The sequence below is a fragment of the Gobius niger genome (genome assembly GCF_951799975.1).
Source record: "Gobius niger genome assembly, chromosome: 13".
NCBI classification, from domain to species: domain Eukaryota; kingdom Metazoa; phylum Chordata; class Actinopteri; order Gobiiformes; family Gobiidae; genus Gobius; species Gobius niger.
In genome coordinates, this window is record NC_136864.1 from 17,379,103 (window position 1) to 17,397,429 (window position 18,327).

Here is an 18,327-nt window from a genome sequence, read left to right on the forward strand (position 1 = left end):
TCTAAAGAAATGCCGAGGCTCATTATAAGTGTTCGACACAGCTCAACACTCCAGCTTGTCACACCTCGATGTCCCTAACAGGATGTGGCAGTATTGACAGGCCGGAGCAACAGTCTGCAGCAAACTTTGTAGTTGACCTGGGGATGCTTTTCTGAGAGCATTAGGCATATCTGGTAGAACACAAACAAGTGCAAACCAGAAATAAGATCGATAAGGGTTTGTGATAATGGTAGAAGATATTATGGGATAACAGCAAATGCATATTTTATATCAAGAAACATAAAGATCAGCAGTAAAAAAGATAAACATGTTTGCAGAACTCACCCTCTGCCTTACAGGTCTTTGTGACAGGGTCCATCTCATACCCTTCATAGCATTCACACTTAAAGTCTCCCTTATAGTTGATGCAGATCTGGCTGCAGGCATTTGGGTTCGCACACTCGTCAATGTCTGGAAAAGAACAGAACAGTTTAATTCTCATAAACATCACCTTCATATCTTTGATCTATGATCAAAAGCAGAAAATTGAAAGAAAAAACTGGAAGATCAATGTTATGGCATCCATGACCTTGAGTTCTTGCACTTAAGTGGGTGTTTTTGCAGCAGAAAGTGCGATGGTGTGAAGGATGTTTGATGTGTGAGTGTGAAAAGTGTTTTTTTTTCCCTGTGGGACTGACACCAACGGAAATACTTTGGAATGGACCAAAGTCTGGTCAGCTGCCCATCACATCGACATACATCTCTCAGTCAATCAGTATCTCAGAGAGGTGTGTTCTCAGGGTTTTCCATTGCTTAACTGTCCTCTAGTGTGGTAGTGTGGCACTAGGATTTACATCAGATGCCCTAAGGTGACTATGAAAGGTTTTCATTTGAACAATTCAAAAACACGTCCAACACTTTCTGTGTTGGAGTGTGAACCAGTCACACTCATTTCTATTCCATTCTATCAGTTCAAAGTTGTTCAGGAACTTGACTTAGGTTCTTGTGCTTATCTGTTGCAAAAGTGTTTTAAGATTATGTTCCTGCAGCTTCTGTCTCCATAACTCCAAAAGACTTCGAGATGAATCATATTCACGGAAACATCATAAAATATGCAATGTTTGTGTTATCCTTGCACTGTTTTCACTTACTTCCTGCACTGTGTTGGCAATAAAAAAATACAGTAAGAAGAGGAGGCGCAAGAGAATGCCTGTACAATTATTGATATAATAATAATGTAATAGTTAATCACGATATATTGGAATAATTGGTCCACCCCTCCTTGACACTTTCATCGCCCGTTTTCCTGCATCTTGAGTTGGCACATCTCAGATATCATTTTTTTTTTATCTTACCTCCACAGGTCTTCTTGTCCAGCAGCTGATAGCCTGCGGGGCACTGACACTCAAAGCCGATTGGCCGATCCATGCACACATGAGAGCAGCCGCCATTGTTGATCATGCATTCATTAAGCCCTAGAAAACAATAGTGGTGCACACAAAAAGTATGTGATTTAGAAAGTGATATTCATTTTATCTCCAAGCTTGTTGCAACACACTCTTGAATTATTATCACACTTTTCCCACTGAAATCAAAGACACAAAAAACCCTTTAGCTGAGCGTGACCTGCGGACCTGAGTATTTGCAGCTGAGACAGATCTACGAGTCACTGAATGAGTATTTGAGGTCATTTTATGAGTAATTAAATAATATTCAGTGACTTTTTTTTAATGACTCTTTATGGAGTATGACACAAATAGAGAAATAAGAATAGAAAGAGAGAAACAGAAATGGAAGAAATAATAAGAATAATGGTGTAGATTGGTATTGCCCTTTACAAGCATGCCTCTTAAAGCACTACAAAGCAACATTTTCATTATTATCGTACTGTATGTAGCCCCAGCTGCCCTGAAGCACTGACTGCAAATGTGCACCAGCAGCCTCTAATCACCACCACATTTATACATAGACAAAGTGTGTCTATAGAGTAAACTGAGCCAACAAAGTGAGTCACTTACTCCTAATACAGTCATTTTGCTTTAAAATCACATAATAAAAGTGAACAGCTACACATGTTTGTCAGCAGTATAATGCGGATTGTAAGAGAATGTTTACTTCTGTCAGATGAGGATGCAGGGAACAAAACCTTTTCTATTCGAACATGTACATTGTGTGTTCAAGGACAGTCGACTTGTGGAGGTTTAGATTCTGAGCAGATAAATGTACTGCCTGAGTTCGCTTCCTCCACCTCCACCCTCACCATAGCAACCCATTATATACTCTCTACCTGCAGCTGTTTGTCTGGGAGAGTGGGGGTACTGTGGTATTTATATGCTGCTAATTTAATGAGGCAGAAGTTCGTTATTTCTCATAAGGTGTCACTCCCAATACGTTTTTTTTTTTTTCAATTAAATCACAATGAACAATTTGAGGTGTTCGAGTGTTTTTGTCTGGGTGCAGGAACATCTTGCAAGTTCACGGTTGAAAGAGCTGAGCGGTGAGTGAGGTGTGTGTGGACACGGTTTTAATGAGCTGTGACCGGGACCTCAACAGAGGTAAAGATGGAAATATGCATCAGGAAGGACGGATGGGCCGAGGGCAGACCACATGGGAGAGGAGCGGCCGATCTGCTTTCTGGAATAGTGTTTTTGGTCATGCAATTTCCTCTGCTGATGGAGGTCAGCTCTCTCTGCCAGCTGTCACTTTTCCCAACTAAAATGTATGTTTCTGGGTAATATGATGTGACCAGGCTCACTCTCCCATGTCAGATGTGTAGCCATGAGCAATGAAACTGACACACATCCACTTTGCTCTGTTATGTCACCCCAGTGACTCTTTACTCTAAATAGGGCTGTATAATTTTAGATAAATAAGAGACAGAATATTTTTGTTTGCAGAAGATCTACTGTAGCATGAATAAAATACTCATATATACTGATATGCCAAATGCAGCCATTAAAATTGCAGATGGGTAAAAATAACCATTGCAGCAAAAAGCACATCAACATAATAAGGTAATTAGAAACGCCGTCACCAGAATGCACCCAAATCTTTCATATATTGTGCATAAGAAGCACCATTGTTACACAAAATGTTATTGCACTGACTTGCTATGTGCTTTAAATACAAAAGATCTGACGCAATGATGAAGAAACGTCTTACCACATTCTTTCTTGGGCTCATCTGATCGGTCTTTGCAGTCCTTGTGTGAGTCACAAACCTTGGAGCTGTCGATACATTCTCCATTCTTGCAAAGAAACTTCAGGGGGCCCTCGCATTTTGTAGCTAAAATAGAAATAAAAATTAGCATCTGTTTATGGATATGTTTCATAAGACACAAAAACATTGAGAGACCAAAAACGTAATAAGATTTTGAGGCATGCCAGTTTCACAGTACAAAGGCTTAATTTCCTGCAGAAAATGATTCACTGAACTCAGCGGAAGCCAGTCAGAAATAAAAGGCAAAAAATACAGCCTTAATCGAAAATAGCACATATTTAGAGGTTCATCATTTGGATGTACAAACAAACTGTGTCCTCAGATCACCTCACCGTTGACACAGCCGGACTCGTCGCTGTGGTCCGGACAGTCGTGGACCTTGTTGCACTGTTTGGTGCCGTGGATACAGGAGCCATCTCCGCACTGGAACTCATCGGGGCGACAGGTCAGTAAGGCTGTAGAGACACAGAGGGGCTTGGGATGAAAGTCAACCTAATGCACAACAATTGTTCTCCCACTGTTTGTCCTGTGTAAAAATGGAAATGTCAGGATGTTCACAAACTGCAGCTAAGCAGGTCTGTCAATCGAGCTTTACATAAAACAACTGGTTTAGTGCTTACTGTAGTTGTTTAGCTAGAGTGTGTTTTGAGACTTGGCTGTGATTGGCTAAAACAAGACACCAATCTCCATCATACAGTAAATCCCGCTAATAGTCCGACCTTTTCACAAACAATTCCAGATTAATACTGTGCTCAGAGAACTAGCACAAACTACATATTACATTTCTTAGAGAGCGTGCTAAACAGAGAAAGGTACTGAAAGTGTGAGTATCTCTTCACTCATGAGTGAGGTACAACAGGAACATACTTAACCCACTCTTAGTGTATATGATAAATGATTCTAAATATATAATACAAAGACTGGAGAGCAGGTGGACGCCATAGAAAATGTCATTACCCTCCCAGGCTAGGAGAAGCTTTTCATCAACATGGGCCCTGCGCCCATATAACTCCCCTCCAAACCGCACTAAAAGGCAATATACATGAACTGAGGGCTGCATGATTTAGTGTTATCACGACACAGGCAGCACAGAGGGGGCGTAATAGGATAGAGCTTGCACCAGTTCATTGAAACGGCCAAACCACAAACACATACATATACGCATTCAAAAACTCATTTTCCCCTTCTTCAATCTAACTGATCGATCTGGAGATTTGAAAATAAGTCAGTGCTCTGGCGGTTTTGTGTGTGGGATTACAAAATGGCTGGTTTATAACGACCCCAGAACCAACATGAAGCTAACAATGTCTGCGGCTCTCTGCGGCCTAACAAGACACATGCCGTTGTAGGAACAGCGTAAATGACACTTGTGGGTGTTACTTGTGGGTGTCTTGATAATGAATGGTACAACTATGAGAGATTCACAGACGGGCAGAGAGGAAAGCGCTTTAAGACTCCTTCAGCCATGACTATTTAATAAGCAAAACCTGTTTTTCCCAAAACCTTATCATTGTCAACACAAACAAATGTATACACAGCAAAGGGAAACACTACACTGACCAAGAAATATTCTGTTTAAGACGCCAGCTGCAAGATTCAATCATACATGCTTTTGAAATGAGATGTTCAGGACAAGGTTGTACATTTAGTTAAAAGTTTGTAGTAGTTAGTAAAAGTTTGAAAACTAGATTTATTTGATGAGAAATGAAAAGGTGGTGCAATTTAGGTAACATGTCTACCATAACGCACTAGTGTAGGATAAATAGGGCTGTCACGATTAATCGCACTTGTGGAATTTGATTAATCACAATTAATCGCAGTAAATTTTTCTCTAACAACTATATTCATTTTTTATACTTGTCTAACATAAAAAACTTACATTTAAAACATTTGATTATTGATTCCACATTTCATTAACCAAATATTCACAGTTTCATAATTATAGCACAACAGCTTCTAACCAGGATCTCTTCAGTCCTTTCTTGGTCGCTCGCCCAAGGCCTGATAAGTCACATTTTAGACACATTTTCTTTGGCGATGACCATTTTGGACAGAATCTGCAAACTGTTAGGTTCACAAAAATAAAATATTTTTTGTTGAAGTAGGATAATTAGACAAGCCTTTTTGATGCATAAGTAGCTCTTTGTCACTTTTGTCGCTTTAAAAGTACCTCATTGTGTGACTCGTGGCTTACAATATCTTAATACAAGTGCTTTGTCTTTCAGGTTATGTGTGTGCTCAGATACAGAAGTGTGTTTGGTCAAAATATATGATATATTTATGTTTTTGATTAATCTCATCAATTGCTATTAATTTTGACAGCCCTAATGATAAATAACGTTTATCAGTCAACTTGATGGGCTTTTGTTCACAACAAAGACATAAGCGTCAATTGAAGACACAGAAAAGAATCCACTCACGGCAGTCTATCTCATCAGATTTGTCCTTGCAGTCGGGGTCTCCGTCACACTTCCAGTTCAACCTCACACACTCTCCATTGGCACAGCGGAACTCCCCCGCGGTGCAGTTGGCTTTCCGGTTGATCAGGTACGGGACCCCGTCTCCTCCGCACCTCTCGGGCCCCTCGTCCGAGCTGTCCACACAGTCTGGGTCTCCGTCGCAGCTCCACATCAGGGGCACGCACTCAGAGCTGTTGCACCGGAGCTGGTTGGGCCCGCAGGTTTTGGGGGAGGAACACTTGAGCTCATCGCTGCCGTCGCCGCAGTCATCGTCGCCATCGCACACGTACACCACGGCCAGGCACTTCCGGTTGGCACACATGAATTCACCGGTCGGACAGGCTTTGGCATCTGGAGGCAAGCAAAATATTATCTTGATTTACTTTTACATTATGTTATTCAATCAACTAATTAAGCTGTAACAAGTTCATGGCTTAAATGTCCATATTGTATAACGAATTGTCACGATCCACAGACCCTTTAAATGCTGACATCATCAGTGACATCAGCTGGAGGCAGGAAGTGATCAAGAGAACTACAGACTATAAAACTACAGATTATAAATGTAAAACTACAACTAAAATATGTGGTCCTGTTTTGGCTTAAGGTGCAAGAACAAGAGGAATGACATTTGAGACGATAAAATAAGGTTTATTTGATATTTCCAAAACATTTAGACATTTGTTTATCGTTACTATGACAACAGCTACAATGGAAATACACTGTGTTCCAAATTATTATGCAAATTGGATTTTTGTGTCAAAAAGGTTAAAAAAAATAATAATAATAATGAAACTCATGGATGGTATCGTGTCTTGGGGCTCTATGAATCACTGACATTAATCTCAGAGACCTGGGATGATTAGTTTTCAGGTTAAGCCCAGTTCAGGGAAAAACTACTGAAAAAGGGTGTTCCACTTTATTATGCAGATCATCATTTTCAAGCAATATGGGAAAGAAAAAGGGTCTGTCTGCTGATGAAAAGCGTGAAATAGTTGAATGCCTTGGTCTAGGTCTGAAAACCTTCGATATTTCATGAAAGATTAAGCAAAATCATCTTACTGATAAGACATTTGTGGATGATTCAGAGCACACTCCGGTTTGTGCAGATAATGGCACAATATGGACGGTTTCTGCCAGACAAATACATCAGATAAAGAGAACAGATGCTACAAAGCAGCATACAGGTATTTGAAGCTGCTGGTGCCTCTGGAGTCTCCCGAACATCAAGGTGTAGGACCCTCCAGAGGCTGCAGTTGTGCACAAACCTTCTATCCGGGCCTCCCCTAAACGGTTAATTGAAGCTGATGAACAGAAACAGCTGCAGTGGCTCAGAAATACATGAGGACTCATTTTCAAACAGTCTTGTTCACTGATGAGTGCCGTGTAACCCTGGATGGTCAAATCAATGGAGTCGTGGATAGTTGGTGAATGGCCACAATGTCCCAACAAGGCTGGGACGTCAGTAAGGAGGTGGCGGGGTCATGTTTTGGGCCAGAATCATGGGGAGAGAGCTGGTCGGCCCCTTTAGGCCCTTTTAGGCTCCCTGAAGGTGTGAAAATGACCTTTGAAAAATATGTGGAGTTTCTGACTGACAACTGTCTTCTATGCTACAAAAAGAAAAGCCGTGCTTTCCCGAACAAAATCATCTTCATGCATGACAACGCACCATGTCACACTGTAAAGAAAACCTCTGCATCACTGGCTCTGGGCATAAAAGGAGAGAAATTCATGATGTGGACCCCCTTCTCCCCTGACCTCAACCCTATTGAGAACCTTTGGAGCCTCAACAAAAAAAACATCTATGAGGGTGGGAGGCAGTTTTCATCCAAACAGCAGCTCTGGGAGGCTATTCTGACATCCTGCAAAGCTAATCTAAGCAGAAACTGTCCAAAAACTTTAGTTTAATGGATTTAAGAATTGTGAAGCTGCTATCACACAAGGGCTCCTTTGGAAAAATATAACTTGACCTGTTAATATTTTTTTGATTGAAATAACTTTTGATTTCAGTAAATATGACCTCCCAATGCTACAAATTCAACAAATGACCATTTTCAGTTAATTACAAGCTTTAAAATGTATTGAAACGATGAGTTGTATAATAATTTGGAACAGTAGATTATGAGGTTTTTACTATATTTATTTTTGAAAAAAATACTGTTATCACTGGGAATTTTTTCCACCACATTTAAATGATCCTCTACCAGCTAAAGACTTGAAAATTATGCTGATTCTCATTTGAGTTGACAATTTGGAAAATCTTAGAAAAATGTAATTTGCGTAATAATTTGGAACGCAGTGTAGATAGGAATCCATCTTCCTGACTCCCGCTGGAGTCATCCACTCCAACAAACCGACCCTTCCCCAGTCAGTAAATATCAAGCTAAAAATAAAGCTAACTGAAGTGTGCGTTTGTTTCTTTGTTGTGTCTCTTACAACACATTTGGCAGAAGAAGAAATCCACCGAAGATGAGAAATTTGGGCTTTAATTTGATTCTAAATCGACCGACTGTGAGCCAAAAAAGTTTCTCTGGCACATTTGTAACTGTTATCTTGGCTGAGAAGGACAGGACTAGCGGTTATCACGAGAACGTGGGACAAAATGATCGAACTCTATTCCGTGATAGCATCTCTCCGCAAACCTCCACTCCTGCTACACTGCCATTCGTTTTTCAGAGTGTGCCTAACAAGAAAACATCTATCTGATACAGGGCTATTTACTGCAGTGTATGTCTGAACACCTACAAGCCGCATATATAGGTCAGAGCGGATATTGAAGCAAAAATGATCCTGATATTCCTGTGTGGCACCTTGTACAGTGCAAGAGAAGCTGCTGCCTCTTCACCCGGCCACTTTCAATGCATCGCTCACTTTCTTCCACTGTCTCACTGTCTTAACTTTATCTGGATAAAACCGCTCGGGCTCAGCCTACAGCCGGAAGACTCCCGCGCAGGGAGAAGCGCAAACTCAAACAATATCTTTCTGTAAAGTCCACAGGGAGAAGAGCGACAACTGCTTTGGAAGTGGCGGATTTACATTTTTGTACAGGGATGGGAGGCCAATATATTTAGCTTGTTGAACGGCTTAGAATACAAGTTTCTGATTATGTTTTGCTAAAAGAAGTGACGAATAAATATCTATGTGCAAAGTCAAACATGTGAACTAATGCAAGGTATGAAGCAAACAAACGAAACTTGAATACATTACAAATGGAAATGAGAAAAAAAGTATGCAAACCCTGGCAATGCAAGTGCAATAAAAGGTATTGAATCTTAAAAAATATCTGAATATAAAAAGTGCCTCGAACAGTGGAGAATGCTGTGTGCAAGAAAATCAATTATGCATCAGTTTGTATAAGTATATCAAAACTGAAATGAAATATGTATGTAGTATGTAGTATTTCTGTGTGTGGTTATATGCTCAATTACACATATTGTTTACATTATATCTCTACCCCAGGATACTCCACAATGAAGCCTTAAGATGTGTTCTGATTCCTCCCTGTAATTATCCCACATGTTTAAGTCACAGTGCATTCTCTCCATTGCAGCAGCTGTAATGCGATATTTCTCATAATGTGCCCACCACAAAGGCACCGAAAGTAAATGTTCATCAATATTAAACCAGCATCAGACGCTGATGTGCTTTATAACCATCTCCTTGTTATGGATCCACCCTTACTCTAACTAATCTGCCGCTGAATAATTAAAGATGTCCAATAGACATCTGTATTGTACACGGGGGACGGCCATTAGTGATGCACGTGAGTGGCCTGGATGCACTGGAGACACTGCTTTGTTCTGGGGCAGAGCTGACACTACAGACTTTAAATGCCAACGCTTCATTGTGTACCATGAGTCATAATTCATTTAAACTATTATAATTTAATGTTGGCTTTAACATTAAAATTGTATCTGTGTTTTGTGTTTTGATGAAGAAGTAAAAGTGCAGTCAACATTGCAGTAGGCCTGTGTTGCAGTAGAAAAGTAATAAACATGTCAAATATAATGAGTTCCTCCTCTTCCTCTTGTAGAAGGAAAAACATTACTTTGACTAGCACTGTGGAAAGCAAAGGCTTTGCGCGTAACCCACTTTAGTTTTTTTTCCTGGCAGCGATGATGATAGAAGATTGTTGCCAGCGGCAACCAGTGCTGAGGCAAGAGTTGACTGGTCGCTCTCTTCGCATTAGCATTACAGCTGATTGTGTCGTGTGAGTCAGGAGCAGGGACGAGCGGTGTGAAAAAAGGCGTAAAACAGCATTAGCCACAACTAGACCACAGGACGAGCTGTGGATGCATGTGAAACTATGGTCAGATGGTGCACCGGCACATGGGAACAGAGCTGATCTGTTCATAAGAGGCTATGAAGTAAAGAAATATCAAATGCATGGTACTGTATATATTTCCAAATTAGGAGAATTGTTTTGCTCTTAAAGACAAAGGCCGATAAATCGAGACAGTTCTATAGTAAAGTAATGAAGCAAATTGAAAACCCAATCTAATTATACACAATCAAAAGGAAGTGTGAAGGCAGTTAAGTGCCCAGTGTGTTTTTAGTGTCTTTGGCCTGCTGTTCCTTCTAGCACAAGTGTTAAGGGAGCTTGTACTGACAGTTCAACTTGCACTATCCAAATACTGTGAAAAATGAACAAGGAAAAAAGGCCAAAACTCCACCACAAGGCCAATCTGAGGTAGACCTGCTCCTATTTCTTGTCAGCTCGCCCGATCCCGGCCGACAGCGGTGCACAGGAGAGATGCCCCGCGACTAACTGCACATTAATCTCCACATCACTGCAAGCTGAGGACACCGTTCTCATCACCGCTCTCTTCAGCGCTCCCTCAATGTAAAATGTTGCGCAGAGAAAGTTTCCTCTTCTGAGAGCCTCATTCTATCTTATACATTATTCAACATGTGGATGACTCAATTAGAGAAAAGCCTTGGAAAGATTTACTTTTACCAAGCTGTGATAGATATGCAGACAGTACGCTTTCACAAAAAGCAATTATGTGGTTAACTGATTGTGCTAACACGAGTTTAAAGTACAAATGTTTGTGAAGGCTTTCATTCATCCAGGGAGTATCAATCATAGACAAGCTAAATCATCGACTTGACTGGGTCTTGGTAAAGTTGAGGATGTTTCGCTTCTAGTCACAGAAGCTTCTTCTTGCTCTTTTGGTCAGAAAAAGGACAGGAAACCAAAACTGCCAAACATCCATAATCAAGTTGTTTACAGTATCAATAATGACCAACTGAGGCCACTGTCACCATCTTAAAGGGGCTAGATACAAGTTGGCCATTTTATACTCACTACTGCCACCTCAGGCCATACGTGTAACTGCACCTTCTATATTAAGCGCATGCATGATGGCACTTCGGACCCAAAGTAACAACTTTTTGAGTGACAGTGCAGGATTTTGGAGGCAGTTGTGGTGAATATGTCTGGGCTCATTCTACACTTTAGGACATTGCTGGAACATGTAGGGGGAGGAAAATACATAATTTTAACATTTTTAAACTCTGTATAGTCCCTTTAAGGACATTTATTTAAGTCTCAAACCTTTGCTGCTGATGCTGCTGCAAAAGCACATGAGTAAACGCTATATACAGAGCAATGTAAAAAGAGGAGGGAAGAGAGAGTAATCAGCAGTTAATTGGTGAGGCATGTAAGGAGGAAAGACTCACAGCGTCGTCTAATCAAACATAAATGCAGCTGCATAAATCACTGAAGAAGTTATTGCCGTACAGTCTTGCTTGTCTCTTGGAAGATAAAATGACAGAATGTGTCCAATCTGTTTCATCTTCTTTTGTGTCTCGATCGTAGCTGGCTTGTTCAGTAGAGTTAAGTGTTTTTAGGTCACACATTCAGTTGAACTTTGTATCCGCCGCAGTACTTTCCATATTCCCCTGACCCTACAGTAGGAGACTGGACTCGGCCACTGCTGCTGCACACTTCACACTTTTATCATTCCTTTTCCCCTCTCTCCTGAAACCCAAACATACCGCTGTGTTATCCACTGCTTTGAAGTGCGGTGCCAACAGCGAGCCCGCGACTAACACACCAAGTCTCATTCAAACCAACTGGTAATTTCCTGCGCCCCGCCCTGGCTCCACGCGCCGCGACTGCCAATGTGAGTGATCTGAAGACTCCGGTCGGTGGCACTTAGAGACAGATCCAGCTTAAAGTGTTTCTACAGAAGACACTAATTACTCTATCACTCTTTTGCAGCTGCTATTGTTCTCAAGGCGCGCTCTCCGAACCAGCATTTCAGTTGATTCTGTTCGAAGTCCTGGATTGAGAGTGAAGTTTTCTAGTTTTCCATTCCGCTTGTTTACTTCCAGAGCTAAAATGCAAACGCCAACACTGTAAATGTGTAACTAAAAATACACTTTCTCTTGTGTGAGAGCAAAACAACCAATGAGTGACAGATCGTTGATTATGACACTTTCTCAGACATTTGTTAGCTCCCGAATCAGGTACAGCAAAAATAGACTAGGTCACAGACTATAGGCCAGTGTAATGCCTCATTTGAAAGCTAAGAGCTACATAACTGATCTAGAAGGATCTTTTTTTTTTTCATTGCTTTTGTGTTGCCACATTTTTTTTGCGTTTTCATCCAATTTTTTGCCATATTTTTGTAACTTGTCTGTTGCTCTTTTGTGGCCTTTTTGTCACACAATTTTGTCACATTTTTGTCACTTTACTGTTGCTCTTTTGTCGCTCCTTTGTGGATTTTTTTGTTGCAGTTTTTGACACTTTTTTTTTTAACTTTCTTGCTGCGCTTTTGTGGCTTTTCAATCTCATTTTTGTTAATTTTTTGTCGCCATTTTGAGACTTTTCTCAAGGAGCTTTTAGATTTGGGTAAAGCCAAGCGGGAGAAAATGTGCTCTGATCAGGCGGGGGTTAATAAAGATTGTGATTAGATATGTCAGTCAGAGATGCAAAGATTCAGTTGACAACAATGCACATTTTAAACACATCTTTACCTCTTGGAAAAACTGAAATGTGAACTGCTAAACTAATACAATGACAAATGCATTTCCCAATGTGTCTCTACAGGCTATTAGTTTTCAACAAACGTTCCATTAATCACAGCTACGACATTGCAGACCTTCTACTGTACATAAACGATTGCAGCGGAATTGACCAAAAACATTGAGATTTTGGTTGGATTTTAATTGCAGCCTCATCTTGATAATTGTTCCTGGTTTGAGAGGAAGCAGTGATGAAAAGGCAGCAGGTGATGTTTGTAAGGAATTGTTGAGCGGTCAAAGAGGCAGGGGAGTAGCTTAAATTGCTAAAAAGGAACTGCTGCCTCTGATATAGAGGTGTCAAAGTAAAGTGACCATCATGTCATATAAATAACAGATACAAGGCTGGCAATAGAAGTGATATCGTGACCAACAGTTTGTCCTTGACATTAGCTTTGTTATCTATCCAAGGTTTAGATAAAGTGCCCAGAGTGGCACTTATAAAACCAACTGATGCCATCTAACTCTCCTCTATTCTATTGGCCTAACTACATAATACCTCCTTACACTGTCGGGAGAGGTACGCTCACTATCCGTCTGATGTTTGGGGTGGGGCCCTACCTCGTGCCTGCCCCCCTGTCACCACTGAGAGGCTTAAGTCCACTGCATCAATACAAACATTAGAATGAAGAAAAAAAAAAGGATTAGCACTGGCTAGACTGCGTCTCAATGGGCCGTGCAGGAAAAAGCCATCAAGCTGAAGAGGCATTAGATCTAAAGTCGATGAATCACTGAGCACTTGTATGGCATGTGTGGGGGGCTGCAGGCATTGACGGGCCACTTTGCAGCCTTTAAAAACCCCATAGTGAGAACAAATACAGCAAAAAAAGTACATGTTAAGCTGCAGAGGCTTTTAGGCAGGCAAAACACATCGTCAAATTATTGTTAGTGCAATATCAGCTGAGGCAGGAGCTGTTTTGCAAAATGCCAAAACAATTGTAACAATATGGAGGTCTTTTACAACTTCAACTTAATTGTTTGTATCAGAAACTGTCCAGAAACCCCAATTAATTCTGGAGCATCATAGAAGCCACCGTGAGGGAAAGCAAAGGTGCCATGCTGCACCCATAAAGTCACTGAGTCACTCCAAGGTCAAATATACACAAATATTAAGATTTTATTTTTCACCTCAAAAGTTGCATAGTGCACCTTTAAGTTACGATCAATGCTTGAATAATAGACTTGATCTTCTTAATTTAGTCCTAATTCAGCCTTGTCTTGGCGTGAAATTAGTCCTTGTTAAGTTTTGATTTGGACACAGTTAGACAAGGAAACAAATTGCTTTATATATTTGTTGAACATCACCACGTTTAATAAAATATTGCAATAGCCTTCCGTTTCATGCAGCCCTTGCTTTTTCATCCTGCTCTGGCTAAACCTAATCGTGTAATTTTGCAAACAGTGATGAATACTCAAATGCCAGACTTTACTCCCACTCATATGCAAACAACCAAGGGGGTGGAAAGAACAAAAAAACACCATCATTTAAAAAGGATAGTGTATCTTTCCTCCAGTGCCATTGTGCATTTTCTGCCGTCTGACGCCGTTTTACACATCGCCCAAACTTCAGAAACGCCACTCCCTCCTCGAGCCTGTCGCCTCCATCAGTTCTCCCTGGCACGAGGAGACGAGGGAGCTGTAGAGGAGGAGAAGCCAATTCTTCACGGCACCTCAGAAGTAGGGCAAGGATAGTTCCTTCAGGGTGTGGGGGCGGGGAAGCCATCACGAACACGTCTGATTGGCTAAGTGGGAGGTGATGTCATTTTTGATGGTTGTGAGGACTTCAACAGAGAAGCCTTGAATCATGAGGTTTGCAACGAAATGTCAGCGATCTAATATCACCGAGCTCTGGATATCACTCCACATCAAAGACAGCTGTGTGTCAGAAAGCAAAGATGAGCTTGAACGCACTTCAGACTACTCAGATTATTAAGTATGCCCCAAACTGTGCTTTAATGTTCTTGTGATTTAAGAGGGATCAAAATGACTTCTCTAGTTTTGGAGAATGAGCATGTACTTTGAGTTTGGTACTTTCCCACTTTGCGCTGATATGACTGGTGACTTTGTGGAGGGACACAGATGTCTATAATAATAATAATAATAATAATAATAGCATGTTTTTAGGGTCATAAAAACATTCTAAAGAGCCTATAGTTTAGTACTGAGGTCAGAAGAGAGGAAGGTTGGTCGTTTAAAGGCAGACTGTGTAACATTTTGGACTATGCTGTTCCCATCAGCACACAAAATGCTCCTAATGACCAGCTTAACACAGAAAATGGTATTAATGCATTGGTTAATCAAAGAATGGATCTGGATGAGGACCTAACCTGTTTAAATCTCAAATTCTACTGACTTCAGTTTCTTTTCTTTTTTTTTTCCGATAAGCATTTATATTTGTTTAATGCCGAATTGAAGAACATGTGCCTGGTTCAGGTGGGGGTTAAGAGGTTAACTCTATATATGCAAATATTTTTGAGCGGGTGTGCGGTTAATCTCTCCGTAATCTCTGGGTATTAACAGGAAACAAAGACGAGAAGCAAAGTTCAACGTCTCCTTTATCAACCAGAACAGAAGATTGCCTTATAACCAGAAGGTTGGCAGTTCTAACCCCACCTTGTCTCCAGTGTCTGAGCACACTGGTGTATGAAGGAGAGCGGGAATGGGTGAGTGGCTCCTCGATGGAAAAGCGTTTGAGTGCCTTATGTGGACAGAAAAGCACTTTATAAATTGAGACAATTTAGCTGATGTGAATGAGCTTTTTCCTTATTTCTTTCCAAATAAACAATTGCCCACAGAGTAACAGGCCCCTCCCCTCCATCTGAGATTATGACATCTCATTATAGAACAGAACTTATTGAGATTCCTGGCTTATAGTGGTTTTACTTTTCCATGCATAGTCCCCAAATGTCCTTCTTGATGCAATTCTTGTCTTGACCCACACCTCGACTACTCACAATAAAAAGGTCTCTGGATTGTTATTATCTGAACTGACAAAAATACAAGTTTGTTCCACCTGTTGAAATTGGTTATTAGGGGTTTGCGAAGCACTCAGCGCATGAATCAAGCCTTAAAAATCTCACCAGCTGCGCAGTCCTCCTCATCCGCCCCGTTCTCGCAGTCCTTCTCTCCATCACACCTCCAGGACAGGGACACGCATTTGTTGGTGGCGCCCCCGCAGTCGAACTTCTCTGGTGGGCACGTCTGTTTGCCTGCAGAGACAAATTGTAGCGATAGTGAGATTACTGCTGAGATTTATCATACAACAATGCCACGAAAACAGTGCGGCACCGCCAGACCCCAATTGGACCCATGACGCATTTAAAACTCATCCCGAGCCCCACAACTCCTGCCCTATTGATTGCACTGTCTGCAGTAGAGACAAAGAAAAACGGAGAAATAACAAACACTCGCCGCCCACTCCTTCTCCCTGTCCTGCCAATCTGCTCGAGTTGGCACAATGTGGGCTTGATCCAGATTATATTTATTATGAGGCATGTTGTTAATTATACATCTCGGCTTCCAGCGCAGCCCAAAGCAGCCGAGTATAAAAGCTCAGGCAATAAAATATCATTTACAAACATTGTTGACACGCGATGTTCAAAGAAACCGCATCGCTGCATTAAGATAAGCGTTTGATTCAATTTTCAAATGGATTAGTGTTGAGCTGTATGGGAAGAGATGCAAGATGATGGCTGTTACCAGAGTTGAAGACTTGTTTCATTAGAAGTGCTACTTTGGTGGAGGCAACAACGATCCGATGCTGTTAGCTGCATCAGTGTCGACACAGCAGCCGGCGCACCATATTCCCCTGGTTCTTAAACTTTTCAAACTAAGGACAGCCAAATCAGTACCACCAGGCCTAGATCAATATCAAATCAGGACTACATAAGGCAAAAAAGGTGCATGTTGGGGTTGTCAGATGACTCGCCCTCCTGCCCTGAGCCAGTTTGGAAATGGCTTCTGGTTTCCATTGAAAGGATTTACAATGTTTTTTTTAGTTACAATGTTTTTTGGGACTTATATTCTCACTCTACACCTCCCTAACTCCGCAGTGAGTTTTACCACATCATTACTGTGGGAAATTGGTGATTTTTAGCTAATGTTATATTTTATAATGCTATTGAATGTTTTTTATGAGTTTAATCTATGTGCTTTAAGTTTCAGTTGCACACGCACATTGCTGTAACAATACCCCATTTCTTGCTCTCTTTTGCTCAAACCTGTGGTTTGAGCAAACAGGTTTGCTCAACCTGTCTGGTGCCCTCATCGGAGTTGTGAAAAATAACTCCATATAAGGCAACAGGAAGGACTTGCTGACCTTGGCCCAAGCTCCACTCATCTTCTATCTCTTCGTGAACGTCACATTTTTTCTGATATATATTTGTAAGAGCGCAGTTAGGCGGTGCCGTTTCCCGGGACTGCCCCGTTCGAGCACCGTGTATATTGTTAGGGACTTTAGCATTCAGATAAATCTGTGTTTAGAAATTGTAATTGTTATAGGGAATAAATCTTCTTTGACTAAAGCTACTGAATTCTGGTGGTTTCTCCTCGGACCTTGGGATCAACGAATACACTTGGCGAGACCTTTTTGATATTTTAATATTTTAAACTTAACTGTTTAAATGTGTTTAAAATGATCTTATGGAGTCAGACCTTATGTAAATTTAGAGTTTTAATATTTCCTGTGAAATCACCCACAGTTTCTAAATCTAGAGTGTGATAACTTGGTCGGTTTTGTAAAGTTTATTTGCGCTGCGCTTTTTAAGATTGTGTTTTGTAATTTTATGCTCATGTTAAATGTTCCAGCAAGTTGTAAACGACAAGATTAAAGTTGCGAGCCTGGGGGCCAAATCCGGCCCTCCAGCACACAACCTCTGGCCCCATGATGATTTTGAGAAATATTATTGTACAAATCAGAGATCGAATACCTGTTAAAGTAGTCTAAAAATGCGAGAAATAGTGTCAGTAATTTAAAAATGTCCTGTCAGAACATCCCGCTTGGTCATATATAATGTTAAACAGTGATTATCTACTGGCGGGTCGGGACCCAAAAGTGGGTCACGGAACCATTTTCAGTGGGTCGCGAGTCTATAGGGAACTTTAATTCAATATTGTCCATCTGAAATTGCATGGAAACACTAACTGTGTCTGTGTCCCTGCCACCTGAGAACTGATGTAAAACATTGGCATTTGCTGAAAATAGTTCTTTACTTTAGGCAAAACTGTTGAGGTTCGGCCCTTGGGTGTTTTGAGAATGATGAAAATCGGCCCTGCACGACGAAAACTTGCCTAGCCCTGGTTTATTGTATCAGTAATGGCCTCGACTATCTCATTGAATATGATTTTTGACCCAAAAGTCCTGGTCCAGATTTTTTCTGCCATTCCAGCCCTGCATGCCACAGTTTAATGTTTATATAATTCACTACAGACCTGCCCTGAAATAAGTCGTCACAAAGAAAAGGTTACATCCTCTAATATTTGATGACAGCACGCATTTGCTGTGGCATTATTTCAATAAGCTTCTGCAATGTCAAAAGATCCAGTGTTGCATTCAATTCTTACACCAAGATCTTGTGTTGATGATTGGAGTGTGATCACTGTGCAAAGCCTTCTCCAGCACATCCCAAAGATTGTCAATGCG

The 18,327-nt window shown here is 41.0% G+C and overlaps 1 protein-coding gene across 2 annotated transcripts in view; it reads right to left on the reverse strand.

The window, feature by feature from the left end:
- Window positions 1-18,327, reverse strand: part of LOC306973134 (low-density lipoprotein receptor-related protein 8-like) — a 73,659-nt gene that overhangs the window by 13,099 nt on the left and 42,233 nt on the right. For both annotated transcript variants that reach the window (XM_079569951.1, XM_079569950.1), the window contains exons 4-9: window positions 15,767-15,895; window positions 5,619-6,008; window positions 3,531-3,653; window positions 3,142-3,264; window positions 1,335-1,454; window positions 325-450 (exon numbers count right to left, since the gene is read on the reverse strand). In XM_079569951.1, coding sequence (XP_079426077.1) covers window positions 325-450; window positions 1,335-1,454; window positions 3,142-3,264; window positions 3,531-3,653; window positions 5,619-6,008; window positions 15,767-15,895 — 1,011 coding nt within the window. The remainder of the gene's footprint in view (window positions 1-324; window positions 451-1,334; window positions 1,455-3,141; window positions 3,265-3,530; window positions 3,654-5,618; window positions 6,009-15,766; window positions 15,896-18,327) is intronic.